The following is a 12247-nucleotide window of genomic DNA, read 5'->3' on the forward strand; positions in this document are numbered from 1 at the left end:
CATGGCATTTGTTTACATTGTGACGCCGGTGAGCTATTGTATCCTCCTACGGTGTGTAGTGAAGCATGTTTAGCTATTCCTCGTCCTCCAGTGATAATCCTACTTGGAAGAAACTCACTTTATTTGTCGCCATGGAGGCCAGGATTAGTGATTTAGAAGTAGCTAAAACACTGCAGACTGCCGCTAACTAGCTAGCCATGTCTTAAAGCACCTCTTCCTGAGGGTGTTTCAGTGTTATAACTTCACCCTTATCTTGACTTTTTACACCAAAATGCGTCCGTTCTCCCTTTTCTGTCTACACACTGTGTCTGTTTGTAAGTGTGCGCTGCCGAACATGCTCCTCTGCTCGTAAAACCAGCAATGTCACGACGTAACGACGACGCGCCGTAATGGCTGTTAAAAAAATAAATATGTTGAACCAGTACTTTTCAAACTATACTAGTACCGTTATAGCGTACAACCCTACACAGCTGTATTTACTTTGTGATGGTGCCATCTATGTCCGATATGATGATGCGATCATCACAGTTCCACAAATAGATGGAGGCCTCACAGCGACAGGTGCCCTGGTACTGGGTGGTCACGCTGAAAATGACCTTGTTTGCTCCGTCACGCAGATTCAAGTTCTCCTGATGAAGAAGCAGAGCGCTGGTGTAGTTTAACGGGAGCGACACGTACAGGGTTTACCTCCGAGTGTGTGTGTTTACAATCTGTTCCGAGGTCAGACGCAGGGACTTGCGGTACATGTTGGTGATGCACTGAGCGGTGCGAAGGGTATCTGTTGACAAGCTGGAAGTAAGGAATGGTTTTTGACCAAGCCTCGCCACCTCATCACTGTCCACGTCATCCAGTGAGGCTCTGAGGGATGGAAATTCAGCAAAAAACTGCATATTAATAATAAAATAGAATAGAATAGTGTTTTTCAACCATTGTGCCGTGAGATACAGTCTGATGTGACGTGGGAGATTATCTAATTTCACCTATTTGGGTTAAAAATATTTTTTGCAAACCAGTAATTATAGTCCGATGTGTTGTTGTTGAGTGTCTGTGCTGTCTACAGCTTGGCAGAGTAACCGTGTAATACTCTTCCATATCAGTAGGTGGCAGCAGGTAGTTAATTGCTTTGTAGATGTTGGAAACAGCGGAGGCAGCATGCAGGTAAAAAGGTGTGTAATGCTTAAACCAAAAATAAACAAAAGGTGAGTACCCCTAAGAAAAGTAATTGAAGCTTAGGGAAAGCTATGCAGAATGAAACTAAAACTGAACTGGCTGCAAAGTAAACAAAAACAGAATGCTGGACGACAGCAAAGACTTACTGTGGAGCAAAGACGGCGTCCACAAAGTACATCCGAACATGACGTGACAATCAACAATGTACCCACAAAGAAGGATAAAAACAACTGAAATATTGCTAAAACAAAGTAGATGCGGGAAATATAAGACATGAAACTACTACAGGAAAATACCAACAAAAGAGAAAAAGCCACCAAAATAGGAGCGCAAGACAAGAACTAAAAACACACACAGGAAAACAGCAATAAACTCCAAATAAGTCACGGCGTGATGTGACAGGTGGTGACAGTACACCTACTTTGAGACAAGAACTATAGTGATGCATGCTTGGTTATGGTTTAAAGTCATATCCAACAATTACGTAAACAACTTTTTACTGTCAACTGAGTTTCGTTTTTTAATGATGTCTGCTGGTGGTGTGCTTCCGCATTTTTTCAACGCAAAAAATGTGCCTTCGCTCAAAAAAGGTTGAAAAACACTTGAATAGAATATATCTTTGTTGTCATTGTACAACGAAATTGCAAGCAAACTAATTTAGTGCAAATTCATGGTACTCAGATAAATAGCTAAAAATAATACATAAAATACATAAAAATACCAAGCACACAGCTCACATGCACAGTCATTCTTTTTTATGCCTTGTGTTCAGCGACACTATTGCTCTCGGGTAAAAAGAGTTCACAAATCTGTTTGTCCGGCATTTTATTGTCCTGTATCTCCAGTTCAAAAAGTTTATGTCCGGGAGTAGAAACACCTTGACTATGACGTGCAAAGATATTTCAAAATATAAAAGTAAACTACATCAATCACAACCACGTCATTTGTAATGGATCTCATTTGATTTTTCAGTCATACCTAAATATTTGTTAAATAGCATAAAAAGTGTCAGGATGTCTTTGTGAGTTAACATACTTGACGGTGGTCACATCTCCAACAATCATCTCCTCTTGGCTTTCCTTCGAGTGCTGTTGCTAAAAAAACAAACCGGTATTGTGAGAATAATATCAATATTTGAGTGCTCGTCAAGTCCAACAAACAGAAATCAACTCAACCTTATTTTTGTCCAAGTCTCGCCTCCTCCAAGAGAACCACCAGCGTCCTGACTTTTTGGGCATTTTGTCTTTTACCAGCTTCTCTACTGTACTCTAAGCAGCAAAAATCAGAACAGAAACAACACGTTAATCCTGTCAAAATGTTCCTAGTTTCAATGAATTCGCTATTTTAAGACCAAACCTGAGGTAGATTCTTCTGGAAAGCTGTCATGGACAAGACCATTGGAGCAGCCACTGCCCAATTATAATAGCTGTCAAAAAAGAATTGTAAGGAAGACATGAAATATTGATCAGTAAATGGACAAAATGATTTGTCTTACTTGGAGTTGACACATAATACAAGGCTGGGGTCTTCTATGATTCCTGGATTGTTGGCAAAGTCCTGGTATGACACAGAATGCGCCGAAAACTTCTCTGGATAAACAACAAAACATTGATTGAAACACGTTCCTTCATGAGGTCAGTGACTTCAAACATACCTTTTGTTATCTGGCTGGTGTCACCCACTTGTCCACAGAGGGACATGCTGACCTCTGTGCTGTAGGACGCAGAATCGGACTGGTATTCAGTGCCACTGTCCAGCGCGCCCACAGATTGTGGCGACTGGCTTCCTGAGCAGGAGCTTTGATCTGCTACATGAGTGGAGGAACCCTCGACTTCACTGCAGGGACACATGAAGTCATTTAGGTTGCCTTTAATACAATATGGGCCTGATTTACTAAGATCCAAATACCATGAGCTAAACAGTGTGTGCAACCTCAAAAATACCGTGTACTATTGCGTGTGATCTACTAAGACTGCCTGTAAATGTGTAAAGTGGTGCAGACGGCCTTATTTAAATGAGGATTTTGTGTTTACCGTATTTTTCGGACTATAAGGAGCACTTAAAATCCTTTCATTTTCTCAAAAATCGACGGTGCGCCTAATGTACGGACTAATTCTGGTTGTGCTTACTGACGTTGAAGCAATTTTATTTGGTACATCAAATCAAATCAAATCAACTTTATTTATAAAGCACATTTAAAATTTACCACAGGGGTAGCCAAAGTGCTGTACAATGAGCAGGTTAAAAGATAAAACGAGTACCGAGCAAACACAACACAACACAAACAGAACATGATAAAAAAATAAATAATTAAAATAGAATTAATAAAAACATAAAAACATAAAAACAGGATCACAGCAGGTGTATTATGGGGCGCCATTGTGGTGTAATGATAAGTGTGACCAGTAGATGGCAGTCACACATAAGAGATACGTGTAGACTGCAATATGACGCCAGTAAACAAGACTACAACTTTAAATGTTCCATTGAAAATAAAGAACATTACACACGGCGCTCAAAAATCTTTCAAAATGTTTTAGTACGACTTTGAAGCCGCACCGCTTGATGGATTGTCGGCCCATTACGGCTATCGTAGTCAGAAGTACGTGTATTATTATGGTGTGTATAAGGACCGCAAAATGGCACCCATTAGCGGACACATTATCTGGCGTTTTGTTATGCAATATTATGCAAAACCAACTTTTCTTACCTACTGGTACCTGCTGATCTGTATTTGAGATCTGCATAAGTCCTGAAAATTTGCACAAGTCCGCCATTGTAGTCCGTGCCGACGCCGTAGTCAATAAGCTTTTTCTTTTTCTCTATCTTCTTGTTATGGGACATTCATCATCCGCTGGTGCCATTTGTAATATAAAGTAGTGTAAAGTTCTTACTTATTTATGTCAGTAAACTCGCCGTGGAAGCACTAAAACATACAGGTGTAGTGAGTTTACATTATTTACCCAAGGAACTTTATTTATTAGAGTTCCGGTCGGACGGTTTTTCACGGGACACATTTCCGGCGTTGTTGTTTCACGAGGAGATGCTGCTCTGTTATTGATTGAAGTAAAGTCTGAATGTCATTAAAACAGTTAGCGCCATCTTTTGACACTTCTTCCACACCCGTCCTTGCACGCTACACCGCTACAACAAAGATGACGGGGAGAAGACACTGTTGAAGGTGAGCCACGTAAATAAGACCGACCACAAAACGGCGCATCCTGAAGCGACTGTCAGAAAGTGACTTGAAGATTATCTGTAAAACATCATCTATGCAACATTTTGAGCAAAGAACCACCATTACATGTTATGTAGACCACAAGGAAGTCTTTTACATTTAGAAAAAAATCATATGACCACTTCAATGTGCCTTATAATCCGGTGCGCCTTATGTATGAAAATAGACCTGAATAGACCCGCTCATCAGCAGTGTGCCTTATGGTTTGGAAAACACAGTACTATGCAAGGCATCATCATGGAGACACTCATTTGCTGCACATTCATGTTATCATGCTCCTAAGTGTGGCGTTTTGCTATGTTTTCATGGGCATTTTAGAAGCAGTCGTGCACTGTAGCTACAATTAAACCACTTTTTTTTTTTCTTCTTTTTTTTTTACAGCCGAAGGTGCGCTCATTAGTAAGAGGCTGCACTTACTCCGCTTAAGATGCAAAAAAATGCATATGGATTTTTTTTTTTTCATATAAGAAATATTTTAATATTATATATTCTATGTGGAAAAAAACAAAAAGTCATTTAAAAAAAAAAATACAAAAGGACACAAAAACACAATCACATTTGTTTTTAGCAGCACCTTAAGTCCTCTAGCAGCTATAACGTTATAAAATAATGTTGCTAATATTTTTTATTTCTGACTGTCCAAAATGTTGACACACACATGTAGGACGGATGATTCTGGTCTGACTAAGCTGGGCAAGCACTCATCTTGCACTTGTCAGTTTGCACATCCTTCTGACACATGCTAAACAGTGGTGAGTGTTGATTAATCACATTGCGTGTGCTAAATAATAACATTTGCATTTTCTCCTCCCAGTATTGTGGGCGTTTTGATGATCAGCATTTATTTGACATTTTAACGAAGACAGAAACCTCAAAAGGGATTGCACGTCTTATTTTGCTCACTTAACAGACGCAATCCACTTTGCATGCGTTTAGTAGATCAGCTTTGCGTTTGCTATCAGGTTTGCACATGTTAAAGTACACGCAAACCTTCAGTAAATCAGGCCTTAAGTTTTGCCGCGTAGTATGTATGCTTGATTTAATTCTATTGCATCCATTGTACACCAAAATAAATTTTTGCACTGATATTATACACACAATACCTGATATTGACAATGTGAAAAAGTATTTTTGACAACATTTGCAATTACAACTCATCTTAGTCTAGTCCAGTTTGTGTTACTTGGATAAAAAAAAAAGTAGACAGTAAAGAAAGTAGTGGTGCGTCTTCTAAAAAATTCAAAGGAAAGAGTTGCCTTGGATCTGGGACAGCCGTTTTGATGTGATTGGCCTTGAAAAGGATGCAGTCGCTGAATATGGACACGGCCATCATTCACGTGATCTTCTTACCTCTTAGGGAAATAGAGCGCTGCAACCCCGGGATCCAGTGAAGTCAGGTCATCTAAGTAAATGTCTGTTGGTCCCAGATGGTGATTACGCCTGTCTGTGAACAAAATAATAGGCATGTAGACTATTTGGAGACTTTTTTTTTTTGAAGGAAAAACAAATCGTCTTTTGAAGAACAACTTACTCTCCTGCAAAAGTAAATCAGGCTTTAAGTTTTGCCACGTAGTATGCATGCTCGATTTGTGTTTACTTCCATACCTGATGGTTTTGGCTACAACTGTTACCTTCCCCAGAGGTTGTCAACCTCCTGACGGTTTCGGCTACAACTGTTGCCTTCCCCAGAGGTTGTCAACCTCTTAACGGTTTCGGCTACAACTGTTGCCTTCCTCAGAGGTTGTCAAACTCCTGACGGTTTCGGCTACAACAGTTGCCTTCCTCAGAGGTTGTCAACCTCCTGACGGTTTCGGCTACAACTGTTACCTTCCTCAGAGGTTGTCAACCTCTTGACGGTTTTGGCTACAACTGTTGCCTTCCTCAGAGGTTGTCAAACTCCTGACGATTTCGGCTACAACAGTTGCCTTCCTCAGAAGTTGTCAACCTCCTGACGGTTTCGGCTACAACTGTTGCATTCCCCAGAGGTTGTGAACCTCCTGTCGGTTTTGGCTACAACTGTTGCCTTCCTCAGAGGTTGTCAAACTCCTGATGGTTTCGGCTACAACAGTTGCCTTCCTCAGAGGTTGTCAACCTCTTGACGGTTTCGGCTACAACTGTTGCCTTCCTCAGAGGTTGTCAAACTCCTGACGGTTTCGGCTACAACAGTTGCCTTCCTCAGAAGTTGTCAACCTCCTGACGGTTTCGGCTACAACTGTTGCCTTCCCCAGAGGTTGTGAACCTCCTGTCGGTTTTGGCTACAACTGTTGCCTTCCTCAGAGGTTATCAAACTCCTGACAGTTTCGGCTACAACAGTTGCCTTCCTCAGAAGTTGTGAAACTCCTGTTGGTTTTGGCTACAACTGTTGCCTTCCTCAGAGGTTGTCAACCTCCTGACAGTTTTGGCTACAACTGTTGCCTTCCTCAGAGGTTGTCAACCTCCTGACGGTTTCGGCTACAACTGTTGCGTTCCTCAGAGGTTGTCAACCTCCTGTCGGTTTCGGCTACAACAGTTGCCTTCCTCGGAGGTTGTCAAACTCCTGATGGTTTCGGCTACAACTGTTGCCTTCCTCAGAGGTTGTGAACCTCCTGTCGGTTTTGGCTACAACTGTTGCCTTCCTCAGAGGTTGTCAAACTCCTTACGGTTTCGGCTACAACAGTTGCCTTCCTCAGAGGTTGTCAAACTCCTGATGGTTTCGGCTACAACAGTTGCCTTCCTCAGAGGTTGTCAACCTCCTGACGGTTTCGGCTACAACTGTTGCCTTCCTCAGAGGTTGTCAACCTCTTGACGGTTTCGGCTACAACTGTTGCCTTCCCCAGAGGTTGTGAACCTCCTGTCGGTTTTGGCTACAACTGTTGCCTTCCTCAGAGGTTATCAAACTCCTGATGGTTTCGGCTACAACAGTTGACTTCCTCAGAGGTTGTCAACCTCCTGACGGTTTCGGCTACAATTGTTGCCTTCCCCAGAGGTTGTGGACCTCCTGTCGGTTTTGGCTACAACTGTTGCCTTCTTCAGAGGTTGTCAAACTCCTGACGGTTTCGGCTACAACAGATGCCTTCCTCAGAGGTTGTGAAACTCCTGTTGGTTTTGGCTACAACTGTTGCCTTCCTCAGAGGTTGTCAACGTCCTGACGGTTTCGGCTACAACTGTTGCCTTCCTCAGGAGGTTGCCAACCTCCTGTCGGTTTCGGCTACAACAGTTGCCTTCCTCGGAGGTTGTCAAACTCCTGATGGTTTCGGCTACACAGTTGCCTTCCTCAGAGGTTGTCAAACTCCTGACGGTTTCGGCTACAACTGTTGCCTTCCTCAGAGGTTGTGAACCTCCTGTCGGTTTTGGCTAAAACTGTTGCCTTCCTCAGAGGTTGTCAACCTCCTGACGGTTTTGGCTACAACTGTTGCCTTTCTCAGAGGTTGTCAATCTCCTGACGGTTTTGGCTACAACAGTTGCCTTCCTCAGAGGTTGTCAAATTCCTGATGGTTTCGGCTACAACAGTTGCCTTCCTCAGAGGTTGTCAACCTCTTTGTTGACACAGGAGACCTCTGAGGAAGGAAACAGCTGTAGCCGAAACCATCAGGAGATTGACAACCTCTGAAGAAGGCATCAGTTGTAGCCGAAACCATCAGAAGGTTGACAACCTGTGAGGAAGGCATCAGTTGTAGCCGAAACCGTTAGGATGTTGACAACCTGAGGAAGGCATCAGTTGTAGCCGAAACCGTCAGGTACAGAAGTAAACACAGATGTCTGACCATAAGGATAACAAATTGCATAATTTTTTGAAGACCTAATGAACCTCTTTGGACTTACTCTTCTTTTTGCCTCGTTGCTTTTGTTTGGCGGATGTCTCTGAGCAGTTTGCCAACTCCTCAGCTGCCATACAGCTGGTCCCGTTGTCTTTGGCTTCAGCTTTTGCCACGCCAGGTCTGCCGTCCTCCTCCTCCTCCTCCTCCTCCCCCCCCTCGGCACTGGGATCAATCCCACTGTCGGGAACGCTGCCAATGGAGCCTTGTTTACTTAAGGGCCCTAGATTAGCTGATTCTGCACAAACGGTGCTATTATTGTCTGCATCATCGGTTTGTAATGCAGCCTTTTCACTTCCTTTAACTGTCTGACTGTTGTTGGTTACGTCATCAGGACAAGCTGCTTTACCCCTGACGCCAGCTTGCTCAGTAACGACTGCAGCGTCTTCCAGAGCAAGAGACTCAGTGTCGCCTCTCTCTGTCGACGGACAAGACTTTGAAAGTTCACTCGGGGTAAAACCGGTCAAGTGAAGGGGTGTGGCAAAAATAGGAGCTTTCAAATGCGAGGGGTAGTGCAAGCTCAAGTCGAGAGACTGAGTCCTGGGTTGTGGTCGGACCACCGTCACCTGGCTCACTTTGTCACAGCTAAACACGGACTCATCGTCCATGTCAAAGGAACATTCTCTCTGGATAGTACGGAAATGGGAAGACTTTGAGCGCTCAAGCTCCACTGATGACCTCCCAGACTGTCGTGGCTGTCAAGAGGGAAGACAGGAACTTTTTCAGCGATAGTGTGATAGTAGGGCTTTTACTACGACACGTGTGAGTCCTGTATTTACCACGGGAAAGCCTCCCCAGCTCCATTGCATCGGCAATCCAGGGGAGTCTTGGCTTTTAACCACCAGCTCCGAGTCACTCTTAGGAGAGGATGGCCGGCTGTCAAACACACTGCTCGGAGAGGGAGAAATATGTATTAATGTTGGATAGTGGAGTCAAATACAGACAGATATCAATGTTCCGCACTTTTCTACAGGTGATTGGTCTCCGTCTGAGTGCGGATGAGCATCTCTGGCCGCCAGCTTCTCCTCGTTTGGCTCCTCAGACATGGAGAAGTACACGGAGTGACTTTAACACACATACAAAACACAGTGATCAGTGAAACTAATGCTAACGGCCATAATGTTTTGTTTTCAACATATACTTTTCATAGAACTCTGACAGGGCCACTGAAAAGGTGTGTTATTGCTTGTGCTATGGTGCCATCTTCTGGAGGAGTTTGTTCACTGTCGTGGCTTGAAAATCTACTTCCTGTTTCGTGCCTTGAACCGGAAGTACAAGTCCTGTTTCAATCTACTATTCATCCATAGCGTTTCTGCTTCTTCATTCATCACTCCAAGCAAGGTTTGTAATTTGCAATACAACTAACACAATTCATACTAAACCGTCCCACATCTGATGTCTGTAGAAGACGTCACGAGTTAGAAACTGTATTTTGGAATAACTTAAAAATCTTAACGGCATAAATGATTGGGAAACGTTTGGGGAGATTTGGACAGATTTTGTGACATGCCAGTTGAACGGAATTGTAATTTAATTACTCCAATAATGTGAATAAAATGTTTTGTAGCATATTTAACAATATAAAATACAGCCCTACTCAGTGGCCTAGTACCTACTCAGTGGCCTAGTGGTTAGAGTGTCCGCCCTGAGATCGGTAGGTTGTGAGTTCAAACCCGAGTCATACCAAAGACTATAAAAATGGGAGCCATTACCTCTCTGCTTGGCACTCAGCATCAAGGGTTGGTATTAGGGGTTAAATCACCAAAAATGATTCCCGGGCGCGGCCACCGCTGCTGCCCACTGCTCCCCTCACCTCCCAGGGGGTGATAAAGGGTGATGGGTCAAATGCAGAGAATAATTTGGCCAGACCTAGTGTGTGTGTGACAATCATTGGTACTTTAACTTTTAACTTTTTTAACATTAACTTTTTTTACTTTAACTTTTTAACTTTAACCCACAACATAGTTATAACTATCACAGCAAAACAAAAATAATTGAGAACACAGCGAATGTGCAAAAAAACATGTGTGAAAGCTATTTGACTGAGACTCTTGTTTTGTCAGACAGTATTTAGTATGCAGCGCTTTTATTATACTACTATTACTTCTACTATCAGGAGACACTGAACTCTGAACACTGAACTCAACCCTGGACCTGTAACGACACGGTTAATGTTGTCCCGCCTGGCAAAGCCTAGCAATGCTACTGCTAGCGACGCCATTGAAGCTAACTTAGCTGCGGGACCTCCTATCGGCTCATCCCAACTCAAGCTCACCTGTCCTCCAGCGATCGGCGCTCGACGGAGGACTTCGCCCCATTCATCGACACGGTCGGCGGCTCAGCGGCTCGGCGGCTCGGCGGCGGCGGCGGACGACCCAGACATCCGTGAAGGCAGCGACCCGGCGGCGAACAGCACGGCGGCAAACAGCACGGCGGCAAACAACACGGTGACGGACAGCACGGCGGCGAACAGCACGGCGGCGAACAGCACAGCGGCGAACAGCACGGCGGCAAACAGCACGGCGGCGAACAGCATGGCGGCGAACAGCACGGCGGCGAGCAGCACGGCGGCGAACAGCACGGCGGCGACCAGCACGGCGCGCAGCACGGCGGCGAGCAGCGTGGCGGCGAACAGCACGGCGGCGAGCAGCGTGGCGGCGGTCAATGAGTTGACTGTCGACATCGACACCCCGGTCTGCAGTGGAGACGGTGTGGCGGGGGTCCACGCGGCCTCTCCCCGGTCCCTGACGGTCGAGGACGCGACGTCTGGACCCGCGGCATACACAGGATTTAGGGGCGCTTTCACACTTCCATTTTCTTTGTTTTCAAACGAACCAAACCCCGCGAAAATGAAATCCACCCCTACCCCCACTCCCGCCTCCCCTACCTGCCCCCCCCTCTCCAACTCGCCCCTCTCCCTTCACCTGGATGAAGATCCATATGCCTCTCTCTCCCTTCTCTCCCTCCTGCTCCTCTTGCTCCCCTAAGCAGCTCCAGCCAAACAACAAACTGAACTGCTCTCCAACTTCAACTTCAATAACAACCAACAACTTTTCTGGACAGTACCAATAAACAGCGGACTCTGATGCTCTTTTTGGTTCCAGTGGACTCCACATCATCCACCTTAATGTGAACAGCCTCTCTGGAACCAAACTCGACCAAATCAGAGAAATGTTTCTCAACACGAAGGTAAAAATCCTGTGTTTCTCTGAAACCAAATTTGATCAAAGTGTTTCTGACTCAGATATAGAAATAGAAAACTTTTCGGTTATCAAAAAGGACAGGAATAAACATGGTGGGGTCGTTTGTATGTATATTCACCAGGATATAAAATACATAACTCGCACTAATCTTAACCACAATGACCTTGAATCTGTGTGGGCGCAAATCAAATTTAAAAACGCTAAGCCGGTACTGATAGGGACTGTTTACAGACCCCCTAATCAGAGTGATTTCTATGGGGCTTTGGAGGAGTGCTTGGCTGGGGCAGACAACGTGGAGAAAATTATAACTGGAGATCTGAACCCAGATATTCAACGCAGAGATGCGCCTGTCTTCAGATCCTACAGCAAGTTTTGTAATCTACACGGTCTTTCCCAGCTAATAACACTACCTACAAGGGTGTGTGATTCCACCCAATCAACCATAGATTTCATTCTCACTTCAGACCGGCCTAAAATAAAAAATAGTGGGGTCATGATCTGTGGTCTTAGCGACCACTATCTAACCTTCTTCGCCCGCAAAATAGCTAAACCCAAAGCCAATGGCCACATAACAGCCCAATCCAGATCCCTTAAAAAATACTCCAGTGATAATTTCAACTTAAAATTAGATGAGTGGGACTGGTCCCCTGTGCTCGCGAGCATCCTGGTTGATGTTGCTTTGGATCGCTTCAAAACAGCATTCCTAAAGATACTAAATGACATGGCTCCCGTGAAAACAGTCAGGATCAAAGCCCGCTCTGAACCATGGATGAATCCGGACCTACTAGCTGCCATAAAAGACAGAGACAGAAAATATTCCGAATACCAAATGTGTAAAACAG

General features: G+C 44.4%; 1 protein-coding gene across 4 annotated transcripts in view; it reads right to left on the minus strand.

Annotated features, from left to right (window-relative positions):
* Positions 1–12247, minus strand: part of LOC133622215 (phosphatidate phosphatase LPIN3) — a 54514-nt gene that overhangs the window by 8227 nt on the left and 34040 nt on the right. For 3 of the 4 annotated variants that reach the window (XM_061984696.1, XM_061984697.1, XM_061984698.1), the window contains 11 exons: positions 9166–9267; positions 8982–9090; positions 8210–8897; positions 5759–5852; positions 2825–3006; positions 2666–2759; positions 2527–2596; positions 2346–2438; positions 2206–2264; positions 708–858; positions 481–629 (listed from right to left, as the gene is read on the minus strand). In XM_061984696.1, the coding sequence (XP_061840680.1) occupies positions 481–629; positions 708–858; positions 2206–2264; positions 2346–2438; positions 2527–2596; positions 2666–2759; positions 2825–3006; positions 5759–5852; positions 8210–8897; positions 8982–9090; positions 9166–9267 (1791 nt within the window). Of the gene's footprint in view, positions 1–480; positions 630–707; positions 859–2205; positions 2265–2345; positions 2439–2526; positions 2597–2665; positions 2760–2824; positions 3007–5758; positions 5853–8209; positions 8898–8981; positions 9091–9165; positions 9268–9914; positions 10543–12247 lie in introns of those variants that run through there. The other variant, XM_061984699.1, reaches the window with a different exon arrangement.

The sequence above is a fragment of the Nerophis lumbriciformis genome, linkage group LG23 (assembly GCF_033978685.3).
Source record: "Nerophis lumbriciformis linkage group LG23, RoL_Nlum_v2.1, whole genome shotgun sequence".
In the NCBI taxonomy this organism is placed as follows: domain Eukaryota; kingdom Metazoa; phylum Chordata; class Actinopteri; order Syngnathiformes; family Syngnathidae; genus Nerophis; species Nerophis lumbriciformis.